At 41.3% G+C, this 20,497-nt stretch overlaps 1 protein-coding gene across 2 annotated transcripts in view; it reads left to right on the plus strand.

Annotated features, from left to right (window-relative positions):
* dscaml1 (Down syndrome cell adhesion molecule like 1) overlaps positions 1-20,497 on the plus strand; it is a 95,015-nt gene that overhangs the window by 36,519 nt on the left and 37,999 nt on the right. For both annotated transcript variants that reach the window (XM_068584467.1, XM_068584468.1), the window contains exon 4: positions 20,251-20,397. In XM_068584467.1, the coding sequence (XP_068440568.1) occupies positions 20,251-20,397 (147 nt within the window). The remainder of the gene's footprint in view (positions 1-20,250; positions 20,398-20,497) is intronic.

The raw sequence follows: 20,497 nt of genomic DNA on the forward strand, positions 1-20,497 counted from the left end.
CGGTTTAAGACTCATAAATATTTCTCTGGCCTGGTCTTGATCCTTAAGCCCTGAGGAAATCACCCATGGCTGACCACAGAAAATACACAGGACACATCTCAGTCTTGACCTTCCACTGTGTACCCACACACAAAACACAGTTAAGTTGTATTCGACATCTCTCTTTCAACGTGACCTCTTTCTGTCTCTTGACCCTCACTGACTGTCTTCCCCTCTCTCAGCTCTGCAGGGATCGGCTCAGCTTCTACACATCCTCACTGATAAATAAATGTTTCGCTTTGTCTCCTCATCAATAATGCAAACATACGTTAAGTGCTGCTATGGGGGTTACATTCTTTGTCTTTTTTCTCTGTTGTTCCCTCTCTCAATCTTTTCCTCACCGCAAACCCTCCATCTGATAGAGGAGAAGGAGCAGGAAGGGGAAACATAGAAAAGCACTCAGAATCTCATCCAGTCTTTCAGAGCCCACTTGTGGCTTTGTGAGTGAGTAGCATGGGTTTACCTGCGCAACAGGAGATAGCAAAGAAGTAGACGTAGAAAACATGAAAATGTTTAAGAATAAGTTAATATATATATATATATAAGTGTAGATGTTTTGCCCTGTGCACATATTAAGGAGGGGGGAAAATACCTCAGCTCACTTTTACACATTCACTTAACCTATTATAACTTAATTTATATTACATATATTCAAAGCATGTAGTCCGGTGCTTTATGATCACCGGAATATTGAAGTTGCTGTATATCGTACTTAATTAGGTACTGAAGTTTATTTTATTCTTGTAGTCGATGGAAGTAAGTCTGTTGAGCAAGAGCTACATTTCTAAAGAGTGATTTCACTTTGTTAACTTTCCTTACAAGAAGCTAATTAGACTGTCAAAATAAAATGAGCAGAGCTTTTGAAGGCTTCTTGAGCATAAAAGAATCACATTGATACTGCAGTGATACTGCAATCTGTATAATGTACCTTATTGAATGTGTGGGTAATGTGTGTATTGTGTGCTTGTGTCTTCCTGTATGTCAGTCGACCAGACTCAGGGAGAACAATTGTATCTTTTAGAATACCCTGTACAGCACAAGGTTTGGGAGCTATCCTTTTTTGTGTCAAAGCAAAAATATTATGATTATTATAGTATATTAGGCAAAATCAGATGGCCATCTTTTATTTCCCCGTTTTGAATGCCCAATTCCCCCTGCAGCCCTTGGTGCTGTTAAGTCCTAGTCTTTCTTGCTGTGAGAATAGTCGAGAGACGATACAGTGTAGATAGAATAAACAGAATGACTTGCAAGAGATCCCTCAACAGTTCTCCACCTACTAAATAAACACTGGAATGTGTATTCAGCGAAGCCAAACAAAAAACACTTTTCCTGGGAATTGAACCCTGATATGTGCTCCTCCCCTGTGCCACCCAGGCCAGAATAGGTATGCAACTGCTTTCACTTCAGCCCATTATGTTCTTGTCATGATACAATCCATTAAAAAGAAAAAAAAAGGAAGAAGTTAACATTCATGCTTAGTGAATTACAGCGTTTTGTAAAATGCAAACCTGATCCAAAATGGCCCCCAACACTACTGAGGATGGGATAATCTCTTTGATGATGTATGCAATATTTTATGACACTGGTAATATAAATAGAGCTATTCAAGATTTTATGGTATAAAAATTTAGCATGTAGAAAAAATAACCGGTTCTGACGTCATCACATTTAATCATAATCATATACATTTAATAGATCTTTTTCATGGATGTAGGAAAAACACAGTTGTAATACATACAAATAATCATGGCTTAATTTCATTTAGCTACTTTGGGTGCAGAGTCCTGATATTGTACTGTGCATGCTGGCTCACTGTCACACTTTGATTTCTTACTGTGACACATAAATAGAGTGGAGCTATCATTAATAGTGGAAACACTTGTTTTTCCCACTGATTTACCACATTGCCCCACAGTGGCTTCATCCAACCACATATATCATACATGGATATTTACTTTGAGATAAACAATATAGTTCTCGCAAAGGCTCGGTCGACAAAAGCTCTGTAGTTCCATTGTACATAATATATTGTCATATTGCCCAAAACTACTTCTACTGTATCTCCACTTTGGAGTATATTGACTTCGATTTACTACATGTCCTTTCAGAATACTGCAGGATAATACTGTACACAGATATGTGTGTGACTGTGTGTCTGGTAAATGCAACCTGACAGTATAAAATGCCTACAAGAGTGTGTCAGCATTTGGTAAAGCAAGCGACAGTATCTGTGTGTCATTGTGGTCTATGAGTCTCTGTGAAAGGAGATGCTGTGTATCTGATGTGATGTGCAGGGTATGCTGTGTGTCACGGCGAAACAGCTGTTCCTGCTCAGAGCCGTTGGGCACCTGTGTGTGTGTGTGTGTGTGTGTGTGTGTGTGTGTGTGTGTGTGTGTGTGTGTGTGTGTGTGTGTGTGGGGGGGGGGGCAGACTTCTTTGTATCACTGTCACTCAAAGAGACAGAGAAGGACACTGATGTTGTTTCACACTGACACCTTTCTGACTCCACTGTCCTTAACTCTTTTCCTCTCCAGGCAGATATATGCGTTCTTGTGTGTCATACAGTCACATCACATAAAAGTATGGAACTCAAACTCTGGCCTAAAGCCCATTTCTCTATTTCACAATAATTTTGTTGGCTCTCCCACTCCACTCTTCCTGCGTCTTTTGTTCTCTCCTTTTCCTAACCTTTCAACAGTCTGAATGACTCTTTAAAATGTAAGTAATCACAAATCGATACAAGTGGCTTTATTACTGTTTGTATGTCAAGGTGTGTGTGTGTGTGTGTGTGTGTGTGTGTGCGTGTATGTGTGTGTGTGTGTGTGTGTGTGTGTGTGTGTGTGTGTGTGTGTGTGTGTGCGTGTTTGTGTGTGTGTGTGTGTGGTTTGTTTAAATAATTTTATTGAATCTGAAGCAAGTATTGAAAATCAATTTAAATTATTTAGGTATATTTTGGCTACAATCTTTGTCTGGCTACAATCTGTCCTTCTGGTATATTAAAGTAAAAAAAAAAGGTTTTAAAAATAATAAATTGACTGTCAAAGAACCCAAATTCAAGCTTTCCAAATGGATTACAAATTAACTTTTGAGATAAATGAATGAATACAAATAAATATATATACCAACTTGGATTATGATCCAAGAAGTTAATCCAGTGTAGTCGTCTGTGTAGAGCGCATATTTGGTCCACACTGTTCCTGCCTTCAAGCACACACTTAGACATTAGGCTAGATTTTATGGCTGCCATCGTAGCAGCACAACATTGTATGCCTCAGCACAGGTTTGTAGGTCCACATACAGACATATGGATGTGTAACTGTGTTTTTAGTCCAATAATATCATGAAAGATGAGCTAAAGGAAGTGTTTTTCTGCTCTTGTTCTATTTCAAAAATACTCTCTCTGATGTTGTTATGCTCTGAATTCATGGGTTTAGGCCATGGCACACACAAACACACAACTGCATGTGCACACTCAGTCAGCAGTCATGTTCCGCCAGCACTTCTTGTAATCCCTCAGACAAATTACAACGTCTTCTTCTCCTCCTCCTTTCTCCTCCTCCACCTCCCTCCCTCACTCCACTCCCTCCTTCCAGCTGCAATTGGATTTGGATAAGGATGGCGTTTCCTTTTCTTCCCTATTCTTCCCTGCTTTGGCTAAAGAGGGATTTGCCCGGGGAGGTTACACACAAACACACAGACACATATGTGCATGCTCACAGACTGCAGCTCACAGTCGTAGCATTCGAGGGAGAACATCTTCACTAACAAATAACCCTCACCCGCCGCCCCTCACTCCCCCCTGCCTGCACTATAGCGACAAGCTCCATAGCCAGAGGTCAACAACCTCTCTTACTTTCGCTGTCTTTCAATGCTTTGCTTCTACTTCTTTCCCACAGACTCGTGACTTATTATTAATCCTTTTGCACTACTTTCTCTATCCTTCCCCTTTGTCCTTTTTCCACTTCCTTCTCACCCCCTCACTCCCCATCTCATTATTGTCCTCAGTGCTCTTGTTCAGGTCAGAAGAGTTGGCCTTAACTGAGTGTGATGTTAACTCAGAGCCCCCCACAGAGTATTGCTTTCTCAGAGAGCAGGGGTTGACCTACTGTCACTCCATGTGAGCAGCTAAACCCATGTAATGGACAGTGTGTATTTGTGCTGTGTGTGTGGGTTCTTTTCATGAAGGAGGACAACAAACTGCAGACTCTATCAGAGTGACAGGAACAGATAACTCAGTTATTTTCCATCGTACAGTGTTGTATGCAAATGTGGCTACTATGACACACTGATAAAGTCAATATGCCACGAGGGACTAAGGTGTGAGTGTGAGTGTGTGTGTGTGTGTGTGTGTGTGTGTGTGTGTGTGTGTGTGTGTGTGTGTGTGTGTGTGTGTGTGTGTGTGTATTAGGGTAAAGAGGTTGGTGGTAGTGTGACTTAATAATTGAAGGGTAGAGGCAGCAGATGGTCTTTAACCCTGAACCCCAGACAACAATCAATATTTAAGCAGAGAAGGAATGATACACTACACGTGCGCACGCACGCAAGCACACACACACACACACACACACACACACACACACACACACACACACACACATATAATACACACATGTGTGTACAGTTTCTAAACTCAGTAACACACTCTTAGAAACAGTACAGGGTTGTCAGTGTGGATGAAATATGCGATGTGTTTTGTCTGCACACCAAGGGAATTTGTACTGTGTGTACAGTTTGGGAGCAGGAGTTTTGAGTAAATGTATGTGTGTGTGTGTGGTTCAATGTGTGTTTTTGCAGGTAACTTTTGTGAAATTGTCACACATTTTTGCATTCATACTTGCGGCCAGCATGCAAAAATGTATGAAAATTGTTTTGTGCAGGCACTGTTTCTATGCAAATATGTCATGATATTATATGTCTGTGTGTGTGTGTGTGCACAGAAGGAGACACACATTGTACAGTCGGTGAGAACCACAGTGTCTTCAATTCCCCCCCTCTCTCTCTCTCTCTCTCTCTCTCTCTCTCTCTCTCTCTCTCTTCCTCTCCCTCCCTCCCCCCCTCTCTCTCTTTCCCTCCCCCTCTCTTCCTTTCTTTCTGTCCTTATTCCTCCCTGGGCCACCAGTAGTGGTAATGGGGAGGGACCTGTCAGCTCACTTAATGCAGCTAATGTTTGCCTGCGCCTGGGGACACAAGCACAGTGACACACACAGTCCTGACACACACAGCGCTCTGCTCTCTCCCTCTGTCACCACTCTGTCACATTCTCTCTCTCTCTCTTCTGCTCCCCCTTCCTCTCCCACTCTCCTTCCCTCTGTGCATCCCTCATTTTCTTCCACCTTCTTCTCCCACACTGCACTGCACCCAGTCTCTTAAGATATTTCAGCTTTGTTTTTCCACATAGCTTGAAGCTTTTCAGACCACGGCTATTATAATCACCTTCACCTTCCATATTACTTATGTGCTCTTGTTATTCCAAACGACCACTCCACTTCAACTGCAGTAAAGTAGTCAAATTTTTCATTTAAGCGCAAAACTGGCATTATTTGGTATTTTGTCCACTTCACAATACTTCTGACTTCTCTGTCTTGTCGGTAGCACTTGGCCACAATCTTATTCACCCCACGTTACTCAAACAGGAGTATATGTGCATTTATTGGGGACAATTTGGTGCATTGGTGAGAATAATGGCAGCAGGATACTAAATGTGGGATTGACTCCAAACAAACTCCAGTGATGGTGTTTATTACAATAAAGGAACATGTCACCCAGTGACTCATGTATGTGTTTTAATAGTTTCTAGATGGAGGTCTCTGGCACAAAGGGAAATTTAAAAAAAAAGAAGGATATCAAGTAAAATCTAGGCAGGGTAAATTCTGCATCCTCTCCCTTTTCTTCGCTATAGTCAAACCACAACAAATAAAACAATTTTGACATGCTGAATGCAACCCTTAGCTTTATGCTTAGGTAACCGCTATATACATGGCTCTGTACCCAAACATAAACAAATACAAGCCAGTGGAGAGCACAGGAAACTGCTACAAGGACAGGCTGGGAAGCTTAATAAAAACGAATGGCTTATAGAAACAAAAAATACTTATGCTTTCTCTCTTTTTTATCCTCCCTTACTGCTGCCTCCCTCCATCTATTTCTCCCTACGCTCTGTCGCTCTGATGAATATCACCCAAGCAAATCAGAGATGCAGAGGAATTTCTCACCCCTCTTTTCCCTCTCCTTATCTCTCCCTTTCTCTCCCACCATCTCTGTTTCTTTAAATCTCCATCTATCGCTTTCTTTCTCTCTCTCTCTCTTCTTTCTCTCTCTCTCTCTCTCTCTTTCTGTTTCTCTCTCTATATCTACACCCAATTTCCTTATCTACTTTCCCTTCCTCCCCCTTGCGTATGTGGATCTCATTCTCTCTCATTATGATGATTTGAGGTTCAGCTTCAGTTGCTGGCCCATTAAAACCAAGCAGCAGCAGCAAGCATCTCCTGTTCTTACACTGCAGGCAAACAGCTAGGCAATCTAATAAGATGGCCTCTACTATGCATACTGCATTATACACTGAAATACAAAAGTGGCCAATATCTGCACTGTTTTTGTATCCAAATATAATATGTGGGAATTCTCTCATGCAGCAGAGATGGTGGAGCGCACACAGTACACATGCTGAATGACCTTGGAAAGTGCCACCTCTCTCCAAACTGCCGTATCTCAGTGCCAGCCCTTTATGAGACCTCCCACTCTTTAGGGAGGGTATTGATGATTGGACAGGCATTGGACAGCGGATGAAGGGGGAGGAGGGCTTGTATGTGTGGAGAGATGGGTGCATGGGCAGGGGCCTGGCAATTGCTGTGGCGTTTTCACACTATCAACGAGCCATGTACTTTCCTGGATAGAGTTCATCCACTGGTGCGTATGGACCAATGTCCACAACACATTTGCTTTCTTATACTCTCTCTTACATCATAAAGAAGAAGTTCATAACTACATGATGAACGTTGTGCTTATGTGGATTCATTTTAAGACGTGAGGGCTACTCCAGTGGCATGTCAAGAGCTTGTTAAACTCCAGTTGTTTGAGCTGAAAGAGATTGATGTATTTGCCTTTAGGACAGGACGGAGTTGCCTAACTCAGATTTAAGGAACTGAGGATGACAGGAAGATGGGAGAGACGGATGCAGTAAAAACATAGGGGAATAAAATATACAGAGACAAATATACCTCCCTTTCACTCAATTTGCGAAAGTTATTATAGCATCAGTTACATGTTGATGGTTCTGGCATCCACTAATTCATTTATAATACTAATACTCATTCTCTTTCACATACTGCAAGTCAGGGAAGATATACAAGTGGTCAAAAAGTAATGTTTTATTTTCACATGTTGGTGTTGACCCTCTAATTACAATTATTGTACATGGTGTACCATGCTGTGGTAAGATAGAAGATAAGGTGGTTTAAATGTGCTTCAGCCAGCATTAGACTTCATCTGATAACAATTGAGAGAGGCTGGGTTTGAAATGATCAGAGAGGCCTTTGAAATTTGGTTAAACATTATTCAAACGTTGCACAGATCCATGTGTATAGGATGTTCTTTGGTAATGTGTATTTTATTTTAGTTTGACCACGCTGTGTTCAATGAGTCTCTTTTTCACAATTCAAGCAGAACTCTCTCTTAGTGTATTCTTATTAGTAGTGCAAATAGGTCATATGGTTAAGCTGGCTGAGATGATTCATATTTGAGCGAAACCCAGATCTTTGTAATGAGTGAGGTGTCACTGTTTTTCAAATCAATTTTTAAATGATTTAATAGCTTAGGACTTTTGTTATGGTAAATAGACTGTGTACCTGTAAAGCGCTTTTCTAGTTGTCGACCACTCAAAACCCTTGATCACTTCTTGTCATTATTCATCATCAACCATTTACACCCACTGATGGGAGGAGCTACCATGCAAGGTGCCACCTCACCTGCCCATCGGGACTATCTAACGTTCATACCCGTTTACACACTGTAGCCTGCAGGGGCAAAACGGGCCCAAGGACACATCATGGAGGCCAGGGATGGAACTGAGGACCAAGCACGACCCTGCTCTACTGCTGAGCTCAAGTCGTCATGTATACGATTACATCAAAAGGCTTCTGGATGTTAGTTCCTTTAGCTAAATTCTCAAATATATATATGGACCAAACACTTAATTGCCATGAAGATTGTATGTAAATTGCATTCAATTTCTACTTATATTTAGAGTCAATTTATCACCAGAGGTCAATTCATTCAATTGTCCTGCATGTTTTTTCATTCTAATTCTTTTTTTTAGACCTAAATAAAAATGACCAAGAACTTCATCCAAAGTCACAAACATCTCTTTACTCTCTGACCAATATTGTTCCCTTATGGTTCCTCATATTGTTTCTTTTCACATGAATTTGTCACAGCTCAAGTAACAAGTAGCACTATAGCAAATACTTCCTCAGTTTACAGTACACAGTAAACCCTTTAATTCACAAGACCTTTAAGTAAATCCAAAGTTAAGGTAATTGTTTGTGAGCAGGCAGGTTTAACTTCGGACAGTTATAGCAAAGATGCAAGAGCAACAGTACATCAACAAATCCATAACACTCATTAACCCCCAAACACAATGAACAAAATCTGTGGGTGTGAGAAAGAAATTAGTTTACCAAACCTCTGTAGCCCACTCATCATCGCTGCCTCATTTTGAGGCAACATTAGCCACATAACATAATTTCTAAAAAAAAAAAACTGATGGTGAAATGTAAGCTCCACGTTTTGACAAGGAGGAAGAATGCATGGAATGAAACTGCTGCATGATGCTTTTATATATGTGAGTCTGACAACATTATAGGAGTGTAATGATAAATCGGTTGAATTATTTTTTCAATAACTTCAATTTATTTCCGCCCTATACATACTTTTTGTTGTCATAATAACTTCTTATAGGCCAGTGCAAAGTTGTTTGTGTCCCCTGGGCTACAGAAGACCTATCTCTGGGTCTTGTGGAACTCCAGATTGGTCACTTTCTGAATGTCATGTTCTCATCTCAAAATTAAGCACCCCATTTTTGTTTCACCTTGTTTCTTTTTCTGACAAAGAGGACTACATTGTCTGTTCATTGTCTGATTTGTTTGTTAACATCATTACTATGATGTATTGCTCATGGATTACACATAAAACTCACCTCTGTAATGACTTACTTTATTTTATCAAGACATTACTCATGATACACTCATGATAACACATGTGTATATAGTATATATGGCAATAATGTAAATGAAGAGAAAACTTTAGTGGTTTTCTGGAGGTGTTGTTATGGGGATGCCGATCTTTCAGATCAATTTGGGGAGTTCCTATATGTCCCATTTTTTTTTTTACTGTATCATGCAGCGTGGGATCCGCACTGTTCTGGTCTTGACTTGACCTCAATCCTTCAAACATATTAGCCTTGTCTTGATCTCAATACATTCTGGTCTTGATCATTACTTGGTTTAGGTGATTTGGACGACAAGACCTTTAAATGTAATGGTAAATGTATTGCAGGGCCGTTAATAATTGTAGTAAAGCCAAGTAAAGGGAAAGGAACATTGTGTTTATTGAACCTTTTGAGTTGTTGCACTGTTGTCCTGTTAAGCATGCTTATCGTCAGGAATTACACATCACCATGCCATGGGACGCTGGATCAGCTGACAAGACCACAAAGCACGCCTGACTAGCCACTCTGTGTGTGTATGCAGGCGTGTGCAAGCGCGTTCCTGCAGATACATGTATTTGCTATCGGGACTTTGTGCTTGACTGCTTGTGTAACTTCTACATGTGCTGAATGTGGTATGTTTGTGTGACAAGGAGACCGAAAAAAATCCCAGACACAGGATTTTGAGAGAGAGAGAGAAAATCTGGATACATGAAAGCATGTAATGGCACCTCAGATGGACTCCCTATACTCTCCTCCTGCATCAGTGTCCTCATCATCATCAAGCTCTCTGGGGTCTTTATTTTTCTTCCAGTCCTCAATCTGTCTTTCGTCCTTTTTTCTTTCTTAGTTCCTCTTTGAGTTCCTTCTATTTCTCTCTCTTTCCGTCTCTCTTTTTGTGTCCCCTCCCCCTTGCTCTGGCAGTGACATTGGGCTAAAGTGGGACAGAGTGTAGGGGGGCAGTGAGGCAGAAGAGACAGCCAGGCAGGGAGGCAGAGAGAGCTGCTGCTGTGGTGCCCCCCCCCCCCCCCCCCCCGCCCCTCCCCAAGCACGTACTTTGGGCACTTCTGGCCCCTCAGGCCTCCCTGCAACGTCTGGGGGACCCGCTTTTAGCATGTCACCACTACTCCACTCCAATCTGAAACATCTGTCTCTGCAGCTCTTTCGCTTCCCATCAGCCCTCATTTCGTTCTCTTGCTTTAACTCCTCCTCCTTCTTCTCCTCTTTATCCTCTTTTGGGTCTCTATCGCCGAGATGCCCAGCAACAGCGGTGAGGGTGCATCATCACGATGGCGCAGGCAAACGAAAGGAGCCAGGGAAGGAATGCATAGGAGAGTTGTGGGCCTTCACCACCCACCCTACTGCGTTCCCCTCCCCCTTCCCTCACCCCTCGCTCCTCACATCCGCCTGCCATGCAAGGTGCACTCATCCGCACACAGGCCTCGCTCCCCGGTGACCCCCCTGCTCCCTGAGATTCAGTATGTGTCACTATGGTGCCGCTTACATGCTGTTGCTCTGTAGTACTCCCACTGAGGACAACATGGCTTTACAAAGGGCAAGGCTTTATTGATTTGTGTGAGAGTTTATCACATGTGTGCCGGTGCTCTCCCTGTCTCCTTTTTCCCTCATGCGCACACACAGCATTGTATCTGTGCAGATACCTGCGCTGCCACAAGTAGACTATGGAATCAAGTAAAACGACTAAACAGAAAGTGCAACTCCAACATGCAGCTTTCAGAAGATCAGTCTTTTGGATAACGGATACCAATCACACAAAACCGACCTCTGGGATATTAAATGCATCACTTTTTGTGTTTTTCCTCAGCAGAAATAAGGTCACACTTATTAGTAGACCTAATTCCGTGTCCAGATGTGTTTTGTGCGTTTTTATGTCCCGCTAGTCTTCTCATGTCTGATGTCTCTATCTATTATCTATGAGACTAAATAATTAAAGACAAAAGCCACACAATGCACCACATGTTGACAAGTCTGGAGTAGGTGTTATCATGTGACATTGTCAGTGACCAAATGGAACCACAGATAATTGTAGTTTTGGTTGTGTGGTTGTGCGTTTACTCTGACATACAGAACGTGCGTACAATAGGTGGACCGTGGAGGTTGGGGCCACTTTGTCTTTTTTTCTTTTCTATCCCACCTCTCTATCCATTTTCTCTTCATCCAGACATCCACCCCTGCCTCCATCTTGCTGCTTCAATATTTATGGCCATTCCAATTAAGGTTGCTTATGTATGGTCGAGGCCTTTAACCATTACAAAGGGGAACACAGGGATGAAGGCACAGGGAGTGGGCTGATGATGAAAACAGACAGAATATCTGATTTTTCCTTCTTTCTATTTCTTTTGGTTTGGATGAGTGCATTTTTCCATTTCCTTTATTTCTTTTTCTTTTTCCTCTCAAGCATGAGTTGCTCAGAGAGGGTGAGGGGTGTGTGGGTGTATGGGGTGTCACCTTCTAACAACAGATATAGAAAGAGAAACGGAGAGACATCAGCAGGAAGAGAGGGACAGAGAACCAAGGAAATAGATACATATCAAGATAGGGAAAAGACAAAGAAAACAGGAAATGTGGTGTTGTTGGGGATGGTGGCAGCTGGCATTTGACGGTGAAGCATGCCTTTTTAATGAGCGCATTAGTCCTCTTCATACCTATCCTTAGATTACTGCATTATATTGAATCTAGTATACAGACAGAACAAGGCAGGAGAGGAGGATGAGAAGGTCAAGGGTTGGTGCTGAAAAACCGAAACACTTGTAGAGAGATAAGAATAAACCAGAGTGTGTATCTGTGTGTCCTCTTCAATTACGCTGCCTCTGGTATGTGTCTTGCCCTCATAGAGAAAGAAACTGAAATTATGTTTTAACCTTCTTACTCAACCTTTGGTTCAGTCAAGAAAGTGGCAGTAACATAACATTTGCGGGCTCCGTCTATCTTGTTCTCAGTAGCACTTAACTATTATAGACTACTTTGAATGTGAATAGAGAGGAGACGGAGAAAGCGTCATTCATTTCACAAGAGAGAGAGATAGAGAGCGAGAGAGAGAGGCTCAGACAGGGAGAGAGCCTATTGTCACTCGGTGTAGATTTCCCTTTGTCAAACACATGTCAATTCTTCAGACCCAACAGAGGAGAGGAGAATAGAAAAATTATAGGAGCAGAGACAAGGATGAACGGAGACAAGGCGGGTTGGAAAGGCAGGAGAGGAACAGAAGAGGAGGGGAGTGGTATTGATTTGACACTCGGGGAATCACACCACAGCTCTGTTCATTTTCATTCATCTGCCCTTGTAATAGGGGCGTTCATATGGCAGCGAGGGGGAGAGTGCAGTAGGGGGATTTAGGAGGATGAGAACATTTTATTAGAATCCAATCTTTATTATCCTTCAATCCTGCACACCTTTCAGCCCCTAAACACACAGACATGCATGTATGCACAGGTGCACATGTACATGTGCACTTACTGCATGCTTTAAACGCACACAACCATGGACACACTCTGGCCTATATATGTGAGTTTGGTGAAGTGACGGTGTTAATTACGTGTTTGCGTGTGTGTGTGTGTGTGTGTGTGTGTGTGTGTGTGTGTGTGTGTGTGTGTGTGTGTGTGCGTGCCTGCGTGCGTGCGTGCGTGTGTGTGTGTGTGTGTGTGGGTACAGTACGAGCAGTTCAAATGAAATAGCTTTTAGTAGGCCTTCCCAGTGCCTCCTTGAATCAGCCATAATGGGCCCTTGGTAATTATTAAATAAACTAGGCAGGGGAAGGTGTGGAGGAGGATTAATCAGGTCTGACTCCTTTCATTTTTTCTCACACTGACAAACATCATCTGTACCTGTTTCTTATTGAAAGAACAAATGCTTAATGTGATTTGTTTAAAGTATACTTTTTGTATACAGGCATTTTCTTGTGATCACAAGCTCTTGTGGCAATTTATAGTGTTCTGCAGGTTAAATTATGTATCTCTCTGTAAAATGTTGCTCATGAGCAGAGGCAGAGTTGATGATTTGCAGTCATGTGCTCAAGATCTTTGGAGAAAATACAATAGTAAAAAAATAAGACCAAATACTATACATTTCAATATCTCAGTATTTTTCATATATATATATATATATATATATATATATATATATATATATATATATATATATATATATATATATATATATATATATATATATATATATATATATCTCAGTTGTAGGGATTGTGTTACTCTGATAAGAGTAAGTTCCGTCCAGAGTAAAAATAGATTTATTTGTACTAGAACCTCAGAGATGCATCTTGAAGCATTAAAATATGTGCACCGTCCAGAAGAAATGTCGTTATGACTTTACACTTTTTTTTCTCACTATTATGTCGGGGCAAATTAAATCATTTGAAACTAACCTGGTCCAACATGGTGTCACTTTTGCACTCGCGACAGTACTGGATGACCGTTTTGACGTCACTCTGTGTTGCTGTTTCTGCTCTCTTGCTATTGCTTTGTGCACTTCACTGATTCTCTTGTATGTTTGGCTGCTTGCAATATTTCTCCAGCCTGCCATCATTTGCTGCTTGTTTGTGAAACCATTTGATTGACTATTATGCCTTTTTTTCTTACGTTGAATCTGTCATACGGTATTTTCCCATCACAAATACATCCCCCCGCGTTTACCAATGTTAGATGCTCTGTTATGGAATGTCTCTTGCAGAGAGTTGACTAACTGTTGGTAGGTTGGGCTGTAGCACTGAGCCATATGCCAAGTTACTATTGTATTAGTCTGCCTCAATATCCACTAATATTACCCTTCAAACACACACACACACACACACACACACACACACACACACACACACACACACACACACACACACACACAGTTTAATTGTGCCAACCATTGTTCCATCGAGACCCCTACTAGACTTAACAAGACTTTTTTCAACTTTAAACTGAAGCAGCAGAGCTGCCCGTGGTGCTGCCTCCACTCGTATCCTGAGCAGTTTGTAATGTAGCTGTCTGTGGTGCTGATTTGCTGTAAACCTTGAACATTTCTCCGAACGCCACTTCTCATAAGCATGGGTATGCACTACTGTGGATTTTCACAATGGGATGTTTTTGAGCTTGTACACACTCTATTTGCTGACTAGGCTGTGCTTAAATAATTGATGAATAAAGTTAAGGTAGATACATCTTGCTTAACTCTATTGATGTACAATAACCCCCTCTCATCTATCATTTAAACACCCTTAAACTTCAACTGTTTTCCATGGTAGCACAAATATTGTTTGTAGTGGTTCATAGCTTGCTGAAAGCAGTCACATTTATCTGCTCAGTTAATCATAAGCCATTTACACCCATGTTCAGACTCATTGTTTACATGCTCTTACACTCCTATATTGTAATTTTAAGACATTTAGTTCAGTGTTTAATCAGAGATGATAGAATTTTGAGGTGTGTGGCCTGAATGTTCGCATGTATATTTCAGAGGCCTTTGGGAATACACGGCAGCAAACAAACATTACATTCTCAAGAAGTCGTTCACACAGGGTACTAGCGGTAATTTCACTGAGGTTGCGCCTCTTTTTGCACTATTTCTCTCAACACATCAATGCAGAGTTATTTGTTCCAAAAGGGCTTTTGATTAATACTCGTGAAACTGTCTGAAAATGTGTTTTTAGCTTTAAAACACTGACAAACAGGCATATGCACCCTTTATATGATTCTGAAACACATTAAACACAAACTTACTCACCCTTAATGCTTCACACATTCTCAATTGTGGACTTGCATTTCCACTGCAGCATGTTATACAAATGTAAGTCTGTGTGTGTAGGAGAGAGAGAGAGAAAGACACAAAGCTAGTGAAATTAGCAATGTGATGATAAGTAAATAGATGGAGACAGTGGCAGGAAAGAAGAAAAGCTGAAATGAAAAGCTGAATCAAGAGGAGGAGAATACATAACAAATGTGTAGGTGTTTTCACTGTCTGCTTATCGCTGTGGCATCCTGTAGTGAGGATGCTCTGCACAAAAACACATACTCACAATTTGTTGAGTGCACACTACAAACGGGGATTGTGAGACAGTGGGAGTAAGAATGTGTAGATTGTGAAACAGATTGAGAGTGTTTGCGTTTATATGTGCGTGCCTACAGTTGGGAGAAGTCCATTTTTACAACTGCTGATTTGTACTGTACTAAGTCTGTGGTCCATTTAGCCTTAATATCTGAAAGGCAAACTTCGACGATAATGGTCGTGACTGTCTGCAGCATGTGTTTTTGTTGAAAAGCATTGAGTGAATAATAAAGTGACATGATGCAGGAAGAGATGTGTTGAGCTCCGCCGTGGCCTATAGCCCGGGCCTGTAAACCAATGACAGATCCATTCAGCAGTTTCTCTCTCCTCTGATCTCCATCGCCATCATTTAAATGGCTGATGCCATTTTTTACCTCTAATGAAGGGTACTCTGTCTCTCTCACACACACACACACACACACACACACACACACACACACACACACACACACACACACACATGCATACAAAGCACTCATGAAATGCACCCTTGCACATGTCGCTGTGTGCCACTGCAGCGCCCCCTACCCAGCTGTTGTCACGTGAGTGCACAGGCCCTAGCAACAGCAAGCGAGAGAGCGAACAAAAACGAGAGATCCTGGCGAGAGCAGGGGAGAGAGGGATGGTTAAAGAGAGGGAGAGGGAAAGAGATGGGAGGGAGGGAGGGGGGAGCCATAGAGCATTAATAAGTGATGAGTCCAACAGTGTGAATTGCTGTTAGTTAGCATTGCTGCAGCACTGTCTTCATTTGCATGGCAGCACCGAGAACAAACCCCTTTGCTTACGCCATTTCCTCTCTTGCTGTGTTTCGCTCCATTATCACTTTCTTTCTTGCTTTGCCTCGCTGTTTTATCTATTTCTGTCTCTTTCTTTTCTCGATGGTCTAGCCAGCATCGCAAAATATAAATATGTTTTTGTTAATTTCTTTATCCATCTTTCGTGTCTGATTCAATTCTTTTCTCTAACCTGCTCCATTAGCATCAACATTTCTGTTCATTGTTTTCTGTTCATCTACTCTTCCCCACCCTGTTAGATGATAATTTGTTAAAGACGGCAGGGGATATATATATATATATATATATATATATATATATATATATATATATATATATATATATATATATATATATATATATATATATATATATATATATATATATATATATATATATATATATATTAATTTTCTGCCTCCGTCTTTTCACCACGTCTTCTATCTAACATGCCTCCGCTTCCTCTGACTCCCCAATCTATCTCCAAGGAGAGGGGTGTCCTCTCTCTGGGGGAACTTTGGGGAAGACAAGTGATGCTCCAGGGCTCTCTAATCCTTTTTCATTGTGACCGTCTCCCTCTCTCTCTCGCTCTCTCGCTCTCTCCCTCTTTCCCTTCCTGTCTCTCTGCCTCATTATTTGCATGTATGTCTGTGGAATTTCTGGCATACGCACACACACACACACACACACACACACACACACACACACACACACACACACACACACACACAGAAAAATACAGTACCAGATTTGCTCTGCACTTGGCTTGACTTCCTGCCTCAGGCTGAACAGCTGAACTGATTCCAATACTTACAGACTCCCCTAAAAGAAAAGGAAGAGGAGCACAGGCTAAAAGGCAACAGGGCAGTGATGGAGAGGTGGAGGGCAAAGGGGACACTCAAGGAAGAGAGGCTGTGAAATGGTGCATAGATGTCAAGAATGAAGTGAGTGGATTTTGTGTCTCATTGGAATGTGGGATGGACCGAAAAAAAATTTCATCCCGTGTCCCACAGCAAAAAGAAAAGAAAAAAAGCAGACGCAGAAGCGCATACATACACACACTCAACAACAACAAACTCCTGGAGGCGTAGGTAGACTAGACGAGAATTGATCTTTTCTCCTCCAAGGAGAGGCTTGCAAGGGGAGAAAGAGAGAGGGAGATAAAGAGAGACGTAGAGGAATTGTTTTTACCCATGTGTGGCTCTCAGGCCTGCAGGCCCCTCATCCCTCTCACTCCCTCCCCTCTCCTCTGTCACTCCCAACGGCATGTTTCTCTTTATCTCCCTATCTCTCCCTCCATCAATCTCCATCTGCCGTCCTCCTCCCAGTAGGGTCAGCCCCTTCCTCCCCTCCTCTGCCTCCCTACATCGCTGCCTGCACCCTGTCTGCTGTTTTAGGTGTGTCACATCTCCGCAGACAGCAGGAGAGCAGGCAGTGACAAGAAATTAGATATGAGGTAAAAAGAGCAGCAGTGAAAAGAGGACAGTGGAAGTGAAGAGTAGGATTTCAGAGCAGTCAAGGGAAGCTAGATCATTTTATAGTTCACCTAATATTCCACTTTCATTAGGCATCAGAAAATTGATCAAACGTGTATCTTTTGACCATTTCAACTGGCTGCTTTTGCTCGGTGGTAACTCCCTTTGTTTATTTTCTGTCACTATGCTTTAGCTGTACATGCCTGTTATTTTCAAGATAATGGCAGATTTGGCATGTGTTTTTGGCATATTAAAATATTCTTTGTTTGTTTTTAACATACGACAAATGTATCTCAATGGATAGAGTAAATGGAAACACTCTACGCGACACAATAAATTGATTATGCAGAAAAAATATGAAGGGAATATAAATCAGGAAAAAATCTTGAAATAAGTTTCCATTAAAACCAACATTGACAAGCTTAATGCCCCTCGTGCCACTCTTTTTTTTTCTCCATTCTTAAGCGTCTCTTTCTCTCACCCCCACTCTCTCTCCTCTCCACCCCCTTCTGGTTTGTCTTCCTCTCTCCAGGCATGTTGTGACAGGTTGTAGCAGTGTGTTATACAGGGTTCTACTCGCCAAGTGCATATTATCCTGTAAGGCTTAATACCCAGGTTCGAACAAAAGGGCAGGCTTGGAAATTACAACTTACGTCGCTTAGCACTCAGCACAACAGTCTGACTCGCATGAAAACATGTGAGTGTGAACCTCCACATACTATATATTCAGACATCTTACAGCTCAGTAGCACACGCACAGATACTGCAACAGATTTGACGTTAACGTTGGCGTCTTTAAAGTTTTAAAAGCTGGTCAGCAGCACTGACATTATTAGTTAATTAAACGATTAGATGATCGGCAAAGTATTTATTCATAACTCTTAAAAAATTGCTTTAATCACAGTTACACTCCGATTTTCTTGTTTTTTGTCATTGAGAATTCAATATATTTGACCACCGTTTTTCACAATCTGCCACATGATTTATAGAGTAATATAAAACATAGTCAACAGATTAATTGATGATAAATGAAATGACAACAAATGAAAATCCCTTCTTTTAAATGTAATATTGCACATTTTGTTACAACGGACACATTTTGTCAGCTTTGACAATCTTCTTCAAGTTTAAGTATTGTGTGATGGAGCAAGTGTGAAAGCAGGACGCCAAGCTAGTCGTCTCTTTTTTAACTTTTAGATGAGGTCGTGATGCTGTGAAATGCATTGATTGTTGTTGTGCACAATATCTACACATGTCCATTGATACATTTGCCAAAAATCTTGTATTGACATTTACATTGATGCAGAAATACGAGCAGATGAGCGCATTCATATCAGACAATTATGTTGATATTGGTAATCAAATTTATTAACAATTTTTTTTAATTGCATTTGAGTAAAAACAAAACAATTACTGAAGTTTCGACATTACAGCAGTCTATTTCTAAGAATAATTTGCCACATATATAAGCTAGCACCCTAAAGTTTCAGGATATATTTGCTTTGACTAGGTGCTGACCTATTGCTCGGAGCACTGTGTTTGTGTCTGTCTATGTGCGTGTGTGCGTGTGTGCATGCGCGCGTGTGTGTGTGTGTGTGTGTGTGTGTGTGTGTGCGCGCACACGTTACATTTTTCCAGTATTCAACTATTCAATGCTCCTGTGTTTTACCCAAGTCTTCTCTAGTCAACATTGCAAAGATACAATAAAACACCATGTACATGTAAACAACAGCATGTTCACACACACACACACACACACACACACACACACACACACACACTCACATACACACACACACACACACACACACACTCACATACACACACACACTGCAATAGAATTCACATAACCAAGCAATCTGCAGTCTACAACAAACTCTGAAGTGCACACTGTCTAAAATAACCCTTTGGGGGAACAAAATACAAAAAGACTCAGAGAAGCGGAAAGAATCAAACACTGAAATACACTCTCCTCGGCTCTTCCCCTTCCATCTCTCTCTTCTCTTCTCTCACATACACACATGTGCACATGCTGTCTCTATTGACATGGAGATAAATCAGAGGTAGACCAAGCATTCACTGATGTGAAATGAAAATGACACTAATCTGCTGTTACCATAACACACACCGACGCATCAATTATTTACACCTACAATAACACCCCTCTCTCTTGTCTCTTTCTCTTCCCCCTCATCAGTGTTTCTCTATTCTGTATATCTCACACAATGGATAGGACAGAGTATGTTAAAAGCTGTGTCACCTAATCATAAAAAGTGTCACCTAAGTACTGTGGTTGGGCCTTTTTTGTTAATTGTGGCCAACATTTAAGTGTTAATATTAAATTACTGACATATTTATTTGTGACCTGCTGAAACATAGTGTAACACAAATATAAATAAAGCCTTCACGTCAGTCAACTGATTAATTATACAACATCAGTTACACAGCAAATCTAAGGTTTGCGAACATTAGCCACTGTAAGCTACAGGTCATACCAGACCAAGTATGGAAAACATCTGAGTATATTGAATTCAGCAAAGGTGCATTTTATTACTTATAAGTTCAGCTTTTTTATTTGCATTAGGGCCAATTGCATCATTTGTCTATTATGGATTTGTTATAATTTGTTTCTCAGATATGCTGACTAACGTATCCGTCTTCCCTCTCTCTCCTACCCGTTCCCTCTCTGCTACAGGTAACCGCTTTTTCCTGACCTCATTTGGCGCTCTGTATATCTCAGAAGTGCAGAAGGAAGACGCTCTGTCCACCTATCGCTGCATCACAAAGCACAAGTACAGTGGAGAGACTCGCCAGAGCAATGGAGCCAGACTCTCTGTTATGGGTAGGCAATGCATTGTAGTTGCTAATTGTCAATCAAAGCATGGCTTTTCTTTAACAATCGTATTCTTCAAACAACTTACATCTTATTACTAGTCTTTGTG

The sequence above is a fragment of the Clinocottus analis genome, unplaced genomic scaffold (genome assembly GCF_023055335.1).
Source record: "Clinocottus analis isolate CAN_PGR_092001 unplaced genomic scaffold, fCliAna1.0.p SCAF_2, whole genome shotgun sequence".
Lineage (NCBI taxonomy): Eukaryota > Metazoa > Chordata > Actinopteri > Perciformes > Cottidae > Clinocottus > Clinocottus analis.